At 34.4% G+C, this 17,824-nt stretch overlaps 1 protein-coding gene across 3 annotated transcripts in view; it reads left to right on the top strand.

Annotated features, from left to right (window-relative positions):
* The window catches only part of LOC134845545 (Golgi reassembly-stacking protein 2-like), a 581,279-nt gene extending 565,653 nt beyond the window's left edge, over positions 1-15,626 (top strand). The window contains exons 2-10 of one of the 3 annotated variants that reach the window (XM_063862478.1): positions 3,741-3,800; positions 3,874-3,954; positions 4,030-4,233; positions 12,547-12,633; positions 12,706-12,836; positions 12,912-13,126; positions 13,259-13,685; positions 13,932-14,079; positions 14,904-15,626. In XM_063862478.1, coding sequence (XP_063718548.1) covers positions 3,747-3,800; positions 3,874-3,954; positions 4,030-4,233; positions 12,547-12,633; positions 12,706-12,836; positions 12,912-13,126; positions 13,259-13,685; positions 13,932-14,079; positions 14,904-15,038 — 1,482 coding nt within the window. In that variant the 5' untranslated portion in view covers positions 3,741-3,746 and the 3' untranslated portion in view covers positions 15,039-15,626. Of the gene's footprint in view, positions 1-3,737; positions 3,801-3,873; positions 3,955-4,029; positions 4,234-12,546; positions 12,634-12,705; positions 12,837-12,911; positions 13,127-13,258; positions 13,686-13,931; positions 14,080-14,903 lie in introns of all 3 variants that reach the window. The other 2 variants (XM_063862479.1, XM_063862481.1) reach the window with 2 other exon arrangements.
* Positions 15,627-17,824: the final 2,198 nt, after the last annotated feature.

Here is a 17,824-nt window from a genome sequence, read left to right as displayed (position 1 = left end):
ATTAGCTCAAGGCAACCACACAACCAAAATCACAATCAAAAAAAATTTTGTTCGGGTACTTCGGATACACCCGATCTAGAATCCAAAGTTGATCACAAATTTCCGGGTCAAAGTGGGCTCTTATGATCCTAATAAGCACGCCTAATATCCTAAAATGATCTTAATTAAATGGATATTTTCCGTCTCCCAAATTGCCACAGAAGGTTTCCTCAAGCTTCTAACAAGGAGGGCTGCTAAGAAGTTTAAGTCACTCCGGAGGGTTGTTAAGACACTTAGCCTACCTCGGAGGGTTACTTCGGAGGGTACCTTAATCACCCAAGTTACCTCGGAGGGTCCCCTTAAATTTACTAAGGAGGGTCAATAAGATGCTTAATATGCTCCGGAGGGTTACTTCGGAGGGTACCTCCAAAATTTTCAAATTTCTGAACCCCACTTAGAAGGGCCTTCAATTAACTTCAGGAAGCGTCAAAACAAGCTAAATTCTCTAGGGGGGGCTGTTTAAACTTCTTTGGATGATCTCGTGGAAATTTTCTACTAAGGAGGATTGCTAAGGGGTTTAGCTGACTCCGGAGGGTTACTTCGGAGGGTTCCCCAAAAATCAAAAAAAAGGTTATGTTACCGCGATAAAGTCTCCAAAAGCGGTCCACCTGACTTAAAATTAGGTTGGCTGACACGGTCAACCTTCCCAGTTAGATAAAAAGGTGTTTTGCTAAAATTTTCTGCCGCTCGGAGGGTTACCTGTGATTTGGACCCTCCGAACCAACAAATTCTAAAAAAAAATTTCTTTTCCGAAATTATCAACCCAAAAACGGTTATGGTCCGGAAAAGTGGTCCAAAACGTCGACTTATGGTACCAAAATTATCCCGATCGGTTGACTAGTCTTTGAGAAATTGCCAAAAACGTGTTTGTCCAAATGGCCTTTTTTCACCACTTATATAGGTTCTGAGAAACTTTTTCCGCAATTCCTATTGAAAGTGCCTAAAAATAACTGAAACGAGCGTAGTAGCCCTGTACGGCACTGGAATTATGCAAAAAAACCGGACCAAAATTTGTTTGGAGACAAAAAATTTGGCCAATAACTATCAAATTTGGACCCTCCGATTCCTTCCTTTTCCAATTCTTAAGTCGTTAACTCTATCCACGGAGCTAATCGGAGGGTTACTCAAGAATTTTTCTGGCAGCTGAGCTCGTTATGCTAGCACGCTCCTAATGCAAAAAATGTTATTGCTCTAACTCTAAAAACTCAAAAACTCGATCCCCAACACAGATTGACAAAATTCAGAAAATTATCGAAACTTTGACCGAAAAATTTTGGTTTTTTTCAACTTTTACTGAATCTTTTCTCACGCGGTTTCTTTAGTTAGGGGGATTGAACTACGTAGCTACTCCCTATATAAAAGCTTTTTGCTGTTCGGAAAAGCTCGGATATCCAAAAATTTGGGGGTCTATAGTTTGTCAAAAATCAGTAAATTTCGACAAAATTTGGGTGTTTCTTGGGTCTAAATAGGAGATAAGTAATATATAGTAAGGACAATAATCTATTAGTAGTCGTTAATGAATAGTACTATACCCTCCTTCGCACCAAAATACCCGAATTAAGACCCTTAACTCGGAAATTTGTAATCGATGGAGGGTACAATCGGACCGCGCCAATCGTGCCCCCCACCACTTAAGTTTTAATGAAATAGTACCCGAACGATACTAAACTTGCTTCAACGATACCCAACAGTCGTTGTGGATGTTGTCCCTATGTCCCTGTTGAGTATGGAACACGTCGGTCAGCTTGCCACTCTACCCTCCGGTCACCGGCAAAATCACCATTAACGTGCTTAAACACTCAAATTACACTCGAGGGAGGGTATCCAACCCTTCACCAAAACACACGATCTTGCTATCAGAAACGATATAAATCAATCTGAAACAACAACAAATAGGAAGGTCAGATCACATATCGTCCGGAAATAACATATAAACTGTCACTTTACGTTTTTTACTGTTTTTGGTCCTTTTTGGATTTTTTACTGTTTTTTGTACTTTTTTTGTTTTCAAATAAATTTGTTTTTGGCTTTTTATTGTTTATACACTATTTTTGTTTGGTCTTACGCTTTCTTTTTAATTGTTTTTGATCCCGGGACCTTGGGACAAGCGGGCTCATGACTTCCCACCTAACCCTCCGGCCCCCGGAATTTTCGGTGTTAACTAAGTTAAAAAGCTAAATAGTACTGGACGGAGGGTACGCACCTTTCCCCTAGTATAATAACGGTCATTAAGGCCTCTAACTCGGGCATACGCCCGGAGCGGAGGGTTCGTCACTGAAACGCTTGCTGATCATGATGGTCTTATGCCTTTGACAGGCCCACCCAGGAGCGCCATAAAAACGTCTATGTAACATTCGCCCAAATACTACACAGCGACGGAGCGTAGAAAAAGTACCTATTAACGACTGGCAGGCGTCAGTTACCTTAATCCTACTCGTTTTTCGCCGTCTCGACCTTGCCAGTTGATTTTCTGGTCTGTTTAGGGCTAAGTAAAAAGTTACTATTTTTAGGCCATCAGTCAAACGACTTTTGATCAGCTTTCGTTTACATGCGAACACAACCACATAGCTGAGTCTCGGATCCTCAGACTACTTGATTGCCATTAAAAACACGGCTCGAACAACCTATTTTAACATGTTTTTGTGTGACAGTTCTATCTTAAATCCATTGAAGATGGATTGACTCTTTCCTCTTTCTAGCTACTCATATTCTAAAATATCAAAATATACCGGTGTTAATTTAAAGTTTCACGACATCCAAGTAGCTATACAGTCAGTTTTATACAGTCCCTTCACATAAAACAGTCTCTGGGGGACCAAGCCTCCGCTCCCGTGATATTCCTGCGGTAACGCTCTTATCTCTTCCAATTTGCGTCCCGGGAGGGTTCCGTGGAATATTTCTTCCCCACCGAAGCTTCCTTCTCCACTAATATCCGCTGATAAGGGTCTTATCGTGCGTTGTTGCCACGCTAAGAGGCTTCGTGTTTTTCGTCTCTTGTGCGACCGTTTTTCACACTATTTTGCGTTGTTCTCTTTTTCGTCGTTTTTCGTCAAAATGGCCGTCTTTTTGTATTTCTCAGAAATATTCACTTTTCAATCGAAATTTTAAAAATAAAAATTCTAGAATATTCCTACCCTCCTTCGCAATACTTTTTCGTTAATAAGGCCTTTATTCGTTTTTTCTCGTGTCACCGGAAGGTTGCGCTGTGCCATCTGGCAGAATGGCACAATGAGGAGTTCTTCTTTTGTTTTTTTATTTTTATTTTGGGGCATATTTTTCGAAATTGTGTTAAAATTGAATTATACTGTGTACTAGTAGTCGGTCCCAAAAAACAAAGTTCACACTTTCTAAAGGTTTTTGATAAATCGCCTTGTATTGCGCGGGACTCTTTGTACAACAAATCAATGTCACCATCTCTCCACCATGCTAAACGCTTCTCTAGATTTCACGTACAATTCACAAAATACACAGCTTGGCCTCGTTATGTATTTTGTTCTGCTAAGTATCACGCCATAAGAAAAAAAACATATTTAATTGATATTCTTTATTACTTCCATATCTAGAAAACTCCAAGGATTTTGACTGGAATACGTGATGAAAGGACTTCTCACTGTAACCTCGGTTACTTCTGACCTTCTGATTACCTTCACAAAAAAAACTTAAAAAAATAAAAAGTTACACATCGTCAATTTTTTTTCAGACGAGCAATGGGAGGGGAGCAGAGTACAAGCGGAAAAGTGGTTGGATATCATGTTCTTCGTGTAAATAATCATCTCTCTATAGACATGAATAATTGAAAAGGGTTATGTTGATTGGTTTTGTTTATTTTTCTAGGTACAACAGAACTCTCCTGCATCTAAAGCTGGACTTGAGGCATTTTTTGATTTTATTGTAACTATTGGCAATAGCAGATTGGTGAGATTTTGTAACATATTATTATTGCTCTCATTTTCACCTCTTCTTTTTTCAAAGGCTTGATAGTTGTTACAGAATCGCGACAATGAAAACCTGAAAGAGATTTTAAGAAATCATGCTGAGCATCCCGTTACAATGGGCGTTTACAGTAGCAAGACTCAGGACTTGCGAGAAATAACAATTACCCCTAGCGCACTTTGGGGTGGTCAAGGATTACTGGGAGTCAGTATTAGATTCTGTTCCTTTGAAAATGCAAATGAAAACGTGTGGCACGTTGTAGTAAGTATATTCACACATATACAAATTTAGAAATGAAACAAGACAGAGTTGATGAAATTGGGTTTGGATCTCTCTTTTAGATCTAATTTACCCTCAATTGCATATTTTGCGTTTCGCTTTAGATTGGATATTAAAATTGCATGTGTAATAATACCAGGCATCAAGAATGAATTTTTCAGAAGTTGTAACTACATGTCAATGAACGTAGTCAAGACACTTATATAGGTCGTGTTTATGACTCGTGTTAGGTCTCATATCTATCTACTATATATTTAAATGCGGGCTTCACTATCTCGCCATGTTTAAGCTTTTTCAACGTATTATTTTTGCATGTTTAAGCTATATCGTATATTGCAATGGTTAAGAATTTTTTTCAATTTTCCAATTTGATTTTAGTGGTTATTTTACCGAGTTTAAGTTAAGCAGCCCAATATCGAATTAGGGGTTGCGAATTTGGCCTCCAATTTTGAATGCCCGAATCATTTTAGTTAACGAGATAAGACGATTTTTGAGATTTTTTCAAAAATGTTCAGAAATTTCAAATAACAAAATAATTTACAAAACTTGAAGTTCACAACCCTGTAGTTGGGTGCTGTCGGAGTACTCTAAGGAGTTAAAAATCTTGCCTCCAAATATGACTGTTCAAATCACTGTAGTTTTCGAGATGACGTTTTTTGTGATTTTTTCAAAAAAATTTCAGAAAACTTATGCTAATTTTTTTTTCGCAAAATCTGAAATTCCCAACCCTTTAGTTGGGTCCTGTCAGAGTAATCTCAAAGATTGCGAATCTTGCCTCCAAATATGACTGCTCAAGTGTAGTTTTCGAGATATGACGTTTTGTGATTTTTTCAAAATTTTTCTGAAAACTTAAATTATTATTAAGTTTTAAAAATTTGAAATTCACAACCCTGTAGTTAGGTCCTGTCGGAGTACTCTAAGGAGTTACAAATCTTGCCTCCAAATATAACTGTTCAAATCTTTGTAGTTTTCGAGATATGACGTTTTTTGCGATTTCTTCAAAATTTTCAGAAAAATTGAATTATTTTTTTTTCTTTAAAAATCTGAAATTCCCAACCCTGTAGTTAGGTCCTGTCAGAGTACTCTCAAGTATTGCAAATCTTGCCTCCAAATATGACTGCTCAATTCTTTGTAGTTTTCGAGATATGACTTTTTTTGTGATTTTTTCAAAATTTTTCAGAAAACCTAAATTATTATCAAATCTCAAATCTTGCCTCGTAATATAAATGCTCAAATCTTTCCGAGATAAGACGTTTTTTTTTTCAATTTTTTTTCCGGGAATCTTATGTTTAAAAAATTCATAAAATTTTGGATTCCTAACCCTATAGTAGGGTGCTCTCAGGGAGTCTCAGTGGTTGCAAATCTGGCTTCCAAATTTCTCCAGAGGCCCATTAAGTTTTCGAGAAGACGCTTTTAAAATGGGAATTTAAAAAAGTTTAAAGTTCGAAATTGCCAAATCTGGGTGCAGTCACAGTACACTAAAAGTTTGCAGATGTTGTTTCCAATAATTGCGGTTTTTTTCATTAGTTGTCGAAAAATTTCGAAGCACCGAAGGTGCGTTAATTGCTAGTATAACTTTATTTTATTCCAACCTAACTCGTTAATTAAAGTGCTCATTTAAGGGCGATTTTGCTATAATAATGATCAATAGCCTTGGAAATTTCATAGCATCTAATCTGCTAATTGGTGGCTTGTGTTTGCCTCAGTCAAGCGTCCGTGGCTCAGAGGGCAGGACGTGAGGTTCTTAAGCTAGTTGTCGGAAGTTCATCGCCGCTTTTAGCTATAGTTTTATCTATATTTGGTGGTATTTTTGCTGCATTAGAAGGCTCTAACTACGACGGCGGAAACAGCGCATTTAACGTGAACGGTTTTCACGTTTCGAAATTGACGGTATTTAATTTCAACCCAGTGATATAGTTCTCTCAATTGAATAATTATATCAAAAAAGTAAAAATGTCGATCATAAAAGATTTTTTAAATTCAAAGAGCTTTAATGCCTTCTTTTTCTTTGAAATTATTAAGTTCTCAAAAATTTCAATCTTTTCTTAATTTTATTGAATTTGTGTTTATTGATTTTATCCCCAACTATCTCTTGGCTATGTTTTTTTTTGTGAGATCTTTTTACATAATTGAATGAGACGGTAAAAGATTCCCACGAACAGTACAATTTACACAAGCAAACGATTGTTAGACTACCAATTTGCTCCTTCCAACCTAACTCGCACAATTCATGCTCAAGTTTTGTGTTCAGTTTCAGTATATGCCTTCAAATTATACTGCATTAATTTTTAGTCTAAACCGTTTATGTTATTGCATTCATTGCTCCGTAGTTTTTTTTTAAAAGAGCGTGTGTTAACTAGCTAAGACAGCTGTCTTTATAAATTTTTTCTTTTTTAAAGTTTTGCCGTTTTTTTGTTTGCTTACGATCTTTAGTGATCAGAATATTTCATGACAACTATTTTGTTTTTCGCTCATCTGGTGTAGATATTGTTTTTCCGACGTTTTTCGTCTTACATTATGCCCGCTTGCTTAAAATGTCATGTTTGCGCGATGTCGCATTAAGTGTAAAGCTCTGCTTCACCTCTGAGGTGTGAAAAAACAAAATGTAGATCCCGCTTTCTCGGTTAGGCTTATTTTTCGGTAAGAACTTGCAAATATGACTTTATCGAAATAAAATCTCAGGTGATAAAAGTTTTTAAAAATAGTTATCAACTGAGCTCTTATTTCAGTAAAGTCATGATTTGCTTTTTACACAAAGAAATAAGCACAATAGATAAAACAGCATCAACATACTTTTTTTTCACCGCTGGGAAATTGGACAGATGAAGCTGAGAAAATAGGCATTTAAAGCTAGCGGGCAGAAAATGACGAAAGCTTAGGAAAAACAACATCTATGTCTTTCTCAAATAATCATTTCGATGTCGTCTTCTAATTGTGCTGGTTTTTTTAGTTTGATTTACGATTCTAGTACAATCTATATAATATTTAACGTTTGATCGAGAAGACATTTCCAGCGACGTTTAAGCCAAGTATACATGTTTAAGAGTTAAACGACATCTCTATATTTCCTAGCTACTGTCCGTAATTACATAGCTATGCTGTGCAAATAGGTTCAAGCGCTACTGCTAGCCTGCGGATTTTCACCTAGCATCGGTTTTGCGCCTAATCGCATAGGTTTTCAACCATGCATGTTTGAACTAAATCATGCTTTGCTGTTTTTTCACTTTTTAAATTTTAAGTCACTTTAAAAAATCAAATCAATGCTATTTAGGGTTTGTTTATTCTTGGTTATACTTTTTTGATAATAGGCTCCATTTTGAGCTATGCTTTCTTTCATTGTTACCTTGATCTTGGACTTCTGTTTTGGAAACTGAAGTCTCTCATTTGAAGCTAGCTTAATGTGAACAATTTCAAGTAGGTTAAATAAATCGGCTACGAGGGCCTACGACTTCAGACCAAAAGGGTAAGTGCGTAGAGGAGTTTCGGCAGCAAAATAATTGCTGATACCAATTTTAAACATGTTTGATTGACAGCGCAGGACCAAGCAAGGATGTGTACTGTTATTGGTAGCCTTCTGTTTAAAGAGTTTGAAATTATATTTAGTAATGCGATTGATTGTTTTCATAAATTAATTCTTCATATACTTTTTCGCCAAAAATCTATGCAAGGATAGGTGAGCGCTTCACTTTGTCCCACTTAATGATATCAATTTGAGATCAAAAATTGTTTTTTTTTTGGTTTTGTGGTTAGTGATTTGCATTCTTGGTTTTTTGTTGAAAAAACTTCGTACCTTTTTGTTCTTTTTGATTCAACGAACTGCTCTGCAGTGATTTTTTCTTTTAAGTTTATGTAATTTCGATAAAGTTAATCATTGATTTGTTTGATTTTTTATTATTTTAAAGAGTTGCTGTGATTTTACTTTTTGTTTTATGAAAATTTCCCGAGTGGTTTTGTCCGTTATTTTTGCTTTAGTTTTTTCCTTTTTTAAATTTTTTCTAAGCAACCATATGACGTTGTTTTTTGTTGTTTTCTAGATAATTTACCTCAGTTATCATTTAAAAAAATAATTCGTAACTTTTAAAAGCCTTTATTTCGAAGAAATCGAACTTTCAATTGAGTTTTTTTGATATTTTCAATGGTTTCCTCTACGGTTGAAATGGCTTAATTTTTAATTCCTCATTTGTTTTGTTTCAAAGTTGTCAAATTGTAAATGAAGATTTCTAAAGCACTATTCTTTTTCTGCTGAGTAATTTTTTTTTCCACAAAAGTTTCACAGTTATTCGATCCTTTTTCATTTTTTATAATCGTTGCAATGATTTGTTTCTTGTTTTAGTTTTTTTTGGTGACAAATTTACAGAGATTTTATACTGTCCACTCTTCAATAAACAAGTACTGATTTTTTAAATACCATGTCAGTTTAATAAAGTTTTCCACTTTTATTTTTTCTGTGATGTTTTCCTTTTATTGTAAGAAAAAACATTGCAGTTATTTCTTGTTTTTTTTTTCACTATATAAGGTGTGCAGTCTTTTGCTGTTTAACAATTTTTTAATGCAGCCATTGATTGCTTTTCGTTTTTTTTATCCTTGAGTTGAGTGTTGGTTGATAGCTTTATCTTTATGATCCTCTGTTTCTTTGAATGGGCTTGATTCATAAAAGATTATAAAAATTTCATAAAAAATTGCTCGGTACTTTTCTTTTTCGTAAAAAGTTATGCCTTAGGTGCATAACGACACCCGATGCATGGTTCGGTTTTGGAGCAAAATCAAGTTTTTGTTTTTTAGAATCAATTTGCAAATCTAGGTTTGTTTGATCTTCTAATGATGTATTGAGTGCGCATTTGTTTTGTCTTATGATTTAAACTTGGAGAAACAAAAACTGAAACTCGATCAGTTTTGGGAAAATTCACTTAAATGATCTGTTTAAGAAAATTCATTGAGAAAATATAAAACAAATATAAATTGAACTTTCTCAATGAATTTTCTTAAAAATATAAGATATTTTTAAGAAAATTCATTGAGAAAGTTCAATTTATATTTGTTTTATATTTGAATCCTGATCAATTGCCCTATTTTATCATAATTTGTTTCGTTCTATGATTTGAACTATGAAAAACAAGAACTGAAACTCGATCCGTTTTGGGAAAACTCACTTAAATGATCTTTTTAAGAAAGTTCATCGAGAAAGTCCAATTTATATTTGAATCTTGATCAATTGCCCTATCTTATCATAATTTGTTTCGTTCTATGATTTAAACTATGAAAAAATAGGAACTGAAACTTGATCCGTTTTGGGAAAACTCACTTAAATGATCTTTTTAAGAAAATGCTCTGAGAAAATTCAATTTATATTTGAATCCTGATCAATTGCCCTATCTTATCATAATTTGTTTTGTTCTATGATTTAAACTATGAAAAAACAAGAACTGAAAATCGATCCGTTTTTAGAAAACTCACTAAAATGATCTTTGTAAGAAAGTTCATCGAGAAAATCCAATTTATAATTGAATCCTGATCAATTGCCCTATCTTATCATAATTTGTTTCGTTCTATGATTCAAACTATGAAAAAACAAGAACTGAAACTCGATCCGTTTTGGGAAAACTCACTTAGATGATCTTTTAAAGAAAATTCATTGAGAAAATATAAAACAAATATAAATTGAACTTTCTCAATGAATTTTCTTAAAAATATAAGATATTTTTAAGAAAATTCATTGAGAAAGTTCAATTTATATTTGTTTTATATTTGAATCCTGATCAATTGCCCTATTTTATCATAATTTGTTTCGTTCTATGATTTGAACTATGAAAAACAAGAACTGAAACTCGATCCGTTTTGGGAAAACTCACTTAAATGATCTTTTTAAGAAAGTTCATCGAGAAAGTCCAATTTATATTTGAATCCTGATCAATTGCCCTATCTTATCATAATTTGTTTCGTTCTATGATTTAAACTATGAAAAAATAGGAACTGAAACTTGATCCGTTTTGGGAAAACTCACTTAAATGATCTTTTTAAGAAAATGCTCTGAGAAAATTCAATTTATATTTGAATCCTGATCAATTGCCCTATCTTATCATAATTTGTTTTGTTCTATGATTTAAACTATGAAAAAACAAGAACTGAAAATCGATCCGTTTTTACAAAACTCACTAAAATGATCTTTGTAAGAAAGTTCATCGAGAAAATCCAATTTATAATTGAATCCTGATCAATTGCCCTATCTTATCATCATTTGTTTCGTTCTATGATTCAAACTATGAAAAAACAAGAACTGAAACTCGATCCGTTTTGGGAAAACTCACTTAGATGATCTTTTTAAGAAAGTTCATCGAGAAAATCCAATTTTTATTTGAATCCTGATCAATTGCCCTATCTTATCATAATTTGTTTCGTTCTATGATTTAAACTATGAAAAAACAGGAACTGAAACTTGATCCGTTTTGGGAAAACTCACTTAAATGATCTTTTTAAGAAAGTTCATCGAGAAAATCCAATTTATATTTGAATCCTGATCAATTGCCCTATCTTATCATAATTTGTTTCGTTCTATGATTTGAACTATGAAAAATAAGAATTGAAACTCGATCAGTTTTGGGAAAATCACTTAAATGATCTTTTTCAGAAAATTCATTGAGAAAATTCAATTTATGTTTGAATCCTGATCAATTGACCTATCTTATCATAATTTGTTTCGTTCTATGATTTGAACTATGAAAAACTAAGAACTGAAACTCGATCAGTTTTGGGAAAATCACTTAAATGATCTTTTTAAGAAGATGCATTGAGAAAATTCAATTTATATTCGAATACTGATCGATTACCCTATCTTATCATAATTTGAAGCGCTGAATTAACCTTATCTCTCAGTAATCAATTTGACTCACAGAAATGACGCCCGCTGCTTTCTTCATTTTGGAAAAAATTATGCTAATTGAGTTTTGATATATCAGCTTATTCTTATGTTGCTCTGTATTGTTAGACATGCCTAGTGTCTAATTCACTATTTTAAATAATATTTCAAACTTGACTTTCTCGAAAGTTCGAATTTATGAAATTTGGGAGATATAATTGTAATTTTTAACAAAAATTAGGGTATTTTATTGCGTTTTTTTATTGTTTTTTAAAGTTTCGTTTGACTAATTTTCTACTTCTCAGTGTTTTGCACTCTGCATGGGACTTTGTCACGAGCTTCCTGTTATAGCTTCTTTTGATTCGAAAGTAGTTTTGATTCGAAATCACAAATTCATGTTCACTTTTCAATATATATTTTTTCTGTTTATAATTTGATGGCTTGCGATACTCATTTAGAATGTAGAAATTTCTGCTCTGTATCGTTAGTTTTTTTAAAATTCATTTGTTCGTTTTTTTTCTGGCCAGGGAAGTGTGCTAGAGAAGTGATGGATCGTGTCTAGTCTTTAAAGGGATCTGAAAAAAAAAGATATATGTTTTGATTTGGCCATTTTCGATGCCTCAGTGCTTCTTAGCTGCTTCACATCGAGCCGAAAATTAATTTATTGGATAAACAATAATTGCCCTTCACGCGAGTTGAAGTAATGAGGGCTTTTCGTCTGATAGAGGAACCGAATTTCTTTTTCAACAAAGCTATCTACATAAAACCGAAGTTCATAGTAATAACGTTAAAGAGTAATAACCGAAATTAAAGAGTAATAAATCAGTCCGATATGGTTCTCTTCTTGGATTGTATCGATTTTTCTTTTATTCTTTTCGATTTATTTAATGACGCCTGCGATTGGCAAGCGTTATCCAATCGGAACATATTTCATCAGGATAACAATTTGTTTAACAAGCAAATAATTTTTCTGCCCATTTTGTGATATTGTCATCAACAGGCATATTTTGAGCATATCTGCTAGCTTCACTTCCCCGCTGTGCGTTATTTCATTCCTGGTTTTCATTCCTGGTTTTATCTCTATATTTTGAGGTTTTTTCCTGTTTATGTCATAATTACTTAGCGATTTCTCTTTTTATTTAGGTTTTCTGTTCGTGGACTCAAAATTTTGAGTTATACTTTTTTGCTCGCTTTTCTTTCTTTTTCAAACGAGCTCAATTGTCTCTTTCGAGACGAATTTTATTTCTTTGTTTGACTTTGACATCATTTGAAGCTTCATTTCTCATTTCATTTCAAATTAGAGCTGAAGTGACGCTCTCATTCAAAAAGAGTGTAAATCGTGTTTCTTATTTGAATCAAATATATTGTGATGTAATTTTCTTCAGAGCTCTTTTCGTTCTTTGGTATGAAATTCTTCACTTTGTTTTGTTTGTCCATTGAAGGATTTGAAGCTGAATTCTCCTGCTCAATTAGCTGGACTTCAATCCGACACGGATTATATAATTGGATCTGACACTTTGCTTCATGAAGTGAGTTTATCATTCTACAAATCGCTATTGTTTCATTTAAAAATCACTATGCTCAAAGAAAGTTGTTTTTAGCCGGATGACATGTATACGCTGATTGAATCGAGCGACAGAAAACCACTAAATTTCTTTGTTTATAACTCAGATGCTGACGCGTGTCGAGAAATAACCATCACCCCAAACAGTGCTTGGGGTGGGGAAGGAATGTAAGCCTAATTAATTTGAAAATTAAAACAAGTATATTCGAAATTTTCAAAGCACGAAACATTGACTTTATATAGGCTTGGATGTGGTCTAGCTCATGGATATTTACATCGCATACCTCTGAATCGCCAGTTTCCGAAAAGTGTCCAAATTGCAGACGGCCAGGAAAACGTGCAAAATGGGTCAGAAGCTTATCCTGAAGCAGGGTCTCTGGTTCCACCTCAGCCTCAGAAAGATCAAAACAACGCCACTATAGAAATGAACGGATATCAAAATGTGCCTCTGACCGATGGTTAGCTTTTCAAATTTTATATTGACCACAATCACAACAGATTTATTCTTGACCCTAAGGATTCAATATCTAAATGATTTAAATTTTTGCACTGTCAGAGCTTTTCGGAATCTGCAAGATCTTTCTATTCAGGTGCTCCTCAACCTCCTCTGTTTTCGCAATTGCCCTCGATACCTCCATTCCCGGCCCCGCCCTCAATTAACCCAGACCTTCTGACCGGATTTCCAAACATGCCTCCAGTATCTCAACCCGCAGCAACTGAACAACAAGCAGTGTCCTCCACTCCTAAAACAGATCAAACTTCAGCGTCTGCCTACCAATCACAAGCACCGGTGAGTTACACTCCTACGTCAGCGCAACAATACCAACAGCAGCCAACCAGTATGACGAATACTCCTCCAAAACCGGAATCGGTAACACCTTCGGCGCCTATGATGCCTCCGACCATTGACTTCTCAAAACTACCGCCTCTGAATTTTCCACCAGGAATGAATCCGCCGCCGATGTTTTCGATGAACAACCCGAACATTCCCCATCTGATGACTACGATGCAGGCCAAGTTAGTTAAATTTACCCCGCTTATAAAGTGTTTTTGTGAACAAACAAGAAAATATTAAAGGTAGATCCCGGTTACTGTTATGTCATCAGGATTACTTATATGTAATTTTTCCCAAAATTGAAACAAGTCGATTAAATTTGATTAACTTGGTAAAATTAAAGTATCATCAAAATACAATCAATTAAACAGGCGTTGGTTTTTCTCGGTAATTTGATGCAGTATTAAATGGTTGTATGACGTGTTTAGTTCGAACCAGTCGGGCATGATGAAACCACCTCCAATGCCTAACTTCATGACAGCTCCTCCAATGCCTGGATTCCCACCAGTCAGTATCCCGGGAGCCTCGTCTGATCAACATATGCAGCAGCCTCAATACTACATGGGTGCTCCGCCAGTGAGTATTCAACGCTTTCGTTTTGTAAACAATTTGGTTATCGATTACCTCCATCTCGAAACTCGATCATAGACAGTTTTTTTTACTATTAGCGAAAGCAAGATTGTAATTATGCGAATTACTGCACAGTCATCGTTTTTTGAAAGTTGAATATTGTCTATTTTTCGCATGTTATTTTTGAAAAAAAATATTTTTTTAATTTCGGCTAAATAAAATTGTCGAAAGTGTTGATGCGTCAACAAACGATGAGCAGACACTTCAGTTTTCTTTTCATTATTTTTAGGGCAAATTCTCAGTTTCACGCTCAGATGTTTTTCGTGCATTGACTTTAAAAATCATTTCAAAAGTTGTTGATAAATAGAAAGAAAATTGATCTCTCCAATTGATAAAGTGAACAAGTAAAGGCGGTTAATAAGCTACTAGCACAGAAAGTTACGATCAGTTATTTTTGAAACATTGAAAAATTATAATTTTTTTTCAAACTGAGTCGCGTTTTAATGCATTGTTTGAAGAGATAAATTGAAACTTCCCTACTTTTTTAAAGGAGTTTTATCTAGCTAACGTTATCTAGTGAAAATCAAAACAAAATATTGTCATTTTATATTGAGACATTTTCAAAGATTTTGCAACAACAAAAAGTGTCAATCAAAAGATTCTTGAAATTGAAAGAGCTTTAAAACGATATCTTTCTTTCGTTGAAGCGCAATATTGAACATTTCATAGTAAAAGTCAATCAATTTTCTTGCGATTTTTTGTAACTTTTTGTTGGTGAGTTAAGTATGCACTAGCTAGACAAATTATGCATACTTGTGTTGTATTCTTAGATGAGTGGTATTTTTGCACCCATCCCTCCACCTTCAATGTCATCCTCGTCGTCTGGGGGAGGAGTATCATCCACTCGTCCTCAACCCCCGCCAATGGCATCAGAGTTCACACAGCAATACGCAACAGCAAAATGAAGATTGAAGTTATTTGCGAGTTATGAAACAGACTGCGATATTTAAAACTAGTTTTCAGGTCGAAGACGTTATATTAAAGTGGGGAGTTGATAGTTTGGTTTTCGAGTTATTGCAAATTGCTCGTGGTCAGGTAAAGTTGAACGTTTTGATTAGTTCGCTGTTATATTGGTTCGGAAAACGAAGCTCAAGACGTGCGCTTGAAAATATAAGTTTTGCATTTAAAACGACCTGAGCTAAAATGCAACTTTTATGATGATGTGAAGTGTACGGTAATAAATTAACCCTCAAATTAATTTAAAAGTATGTACAGCTTCATAGATCATTTCAATTAATATGACGCAATTTGTGCAGTTCCTTATTTTGGTCAATTAAGCTGCGAAGAACAAAATCATCATTGAACGTATTAAAGGAAGTTATTTGGCTATTTCGCATATCTCCAATCATTTAAATGTTAATATGGTGTAAAATACTATATAGTTCAAAATCGTGCTGTTTCAAAATGCATTTTAATTGTAAAATAAATCTTATATTGTCATTGATATGCAGTTGTTGTCCTCTTTGGAGTGTGGGAATTAACGATTGTTGTTGGACAGTTCAACAGTTTCTCGAGCGCGAGTTTGGACGCTGCTGAACATCGAGCTTTGACACCGACCACCGACTGAAATGGGGTATTTTAAGTTTTGGGGCACAAGTTTGATTTTTTTTGATATCTACACAAACGATAGCCAGTGTTATGTAATCGGTAGACTTTTCCACTAAACAATGTTCTACTGCTTCAATGTTTTTAAATTTTCTGAAAAAAATTACACGAGCGTAATAAAATAAAACATCGCGTGGCCTTAACATCGCGTGTTCGATACGCTTCATTGGTAGCAATCTCCGGCTTGGGAGTTTGATTCTGACAGATGCCAAGTTTTTAGATTTCAAAACTTGTTTTTGCCTTAGCTTTGTTGCCCGTTTGGGGCAACTTGTTGCCGGTTTCTCGCTTGTGTTCACGAAGTGCATCTTTGCCTCGTAAAAGCTAACTCTGATTTGATGAAATTATTTAAGAGGAGGACTTGTATATCGCTAATATCCCTCAAACGGGGCTGCTTAAAAGATGAAATTTTATTTTTCCAAGTGCATGTAGTTGAAATCAAACGTTGGTGGCTATCCAAAATCTCAAAAACTTTACCTGGTTTATAGAATTAGATAACATTTTCAATTTTTACTTCTAACCTTCCTAAAAATTCCACTAGTGCAGAAAGTTTTCTAACTGGATCTGAATAGTGTAATGGGAGAGCTCAAAATCACTTCCACCGGGAACGTCTGAAATCCGCCCATGAGTATCAAGACAATGGTTATCTTGTGTCCAGCATTTCTAGAAGTGATAAGGAACTAAGGCGTGAGTTGTGTCTTTTTTTTGCGGATTTTGACTACCTCAGAGAAAGCTCATGTAGGGGTCAATATAGCATCATATCACAACTTTCCGTGTAATTTGCGGAAAAATTGGAAACATAAGCTTAATATTTTCAGTTGTAACAAGGTTGTTCAAAGTTCAAATCAGGACAATATGCTGAGTGTTCCGAATGCCATTGAACGTTTCTGGATTAGTTTGTAATAGAAGGATTGAGGCGTTCAATTTTACAATTGGAACAAGAATTTTCAAAATCAAGTCAAATCGCTGAATGTTCCGAATGCACATAAACGGTTATTGATTATTGTTTGATCAGCAAGTGATGAAAATTTCATGAAAACTGGAGAAATTCCTAAGACTTTAAAGCCATCTCCCGCCCTATTTGAAGTAACAAATGATATTTTCATCATCGAGTAAACTACGAATTACACGCGCTTGTGTAGGTTATAAAACGCTACAACTTTTCCAACCTAAGTCGCAAATAAAAGTGCTAGTATTGGTGGCAATTTTGAATGAGTAGGCTGAACTGGCAGTAAACTTACTTGTGCTTTGACATGATTATTAGAAAGTTAACACAGTTGATAATTTGTTTTAAATCCTGGATTGAAACCAAAAAGCTTTATTCATAATAATTAAAATCCCATTTCAGAAACTTTCCAACTCGATATACTTCGCGAAATTTTTTAAATGCTTAATTTATACGCAAAATGTTTCAATACATTATGACGCTTGCCATTAGCAAGCGTTATCAAATCGTAATGCAGACTTTTTTCGAGTTTATAAAAAGTTTTAAAAAATCAGGTTAATCTTTTCTGTTGCTGTCATGCTGCTGACATGCTCGATTTCATGAAAATTCAAACCTAACTACCGGTTACTAGCTACTACTCATGCGATATCTAGAATCTCAAACATTGAACGTATAATTATGGAGTTTTAATAATATTTTTCTAATGATGGTTTTTCGGCTTCATAGTTGTGTATATTTCGTGTTAACAACGCGTAAGCGGAGATTCAATACAGTTTTAAAATTGTTCCAGTTTTAATTGAAGCGAGCAATTTGGTCTTTTTAATACTTCACTATAAGTAAAATTTATCACTTTGTACTTTGAATAGCGTGTGGGTTGATATTTTTTTTTAATTTGAGAAAAAGTTTCACATTTTTTTTTGCTTTTTGAAATTTTCACCCAATTGTTTAAAGCAAACAAACTTTAAATTTTTTGAGGTTTTGTTGAAAATCATCGCCTCTACTCTATTTTATGTTTGGCTATCTTTAAGCCGCTATAACTTCACGGAATATGATCACAGGTAAATTAATAATTTTTTTTAAATTTTGAGCTCAGGACTACAAGATCTTTTGAATGGTATAAAAAAGACCGTAAAAATTGCTAGT

This window comes from Symsagittifera roscoffensis, chromosome 5 (assembly GCF_963678635.1).
Source record: "Symsagittifera roscoffensis chromosome 5, txSymRosc1.1, whole genome shotgun sequence".
Classification (NCBI taxonomy): Eukaryota; Metazoa; Xenacoelomorpha; order Acoela; family Convolutidae; genus Symsagittifera; species Symsagittifera roscoffensis.
The sequence above is the reverse complement of the archived record's forward strand: the minus strand, read 5'-3'. Positions and strand labels throughout refer to the sequence as shown.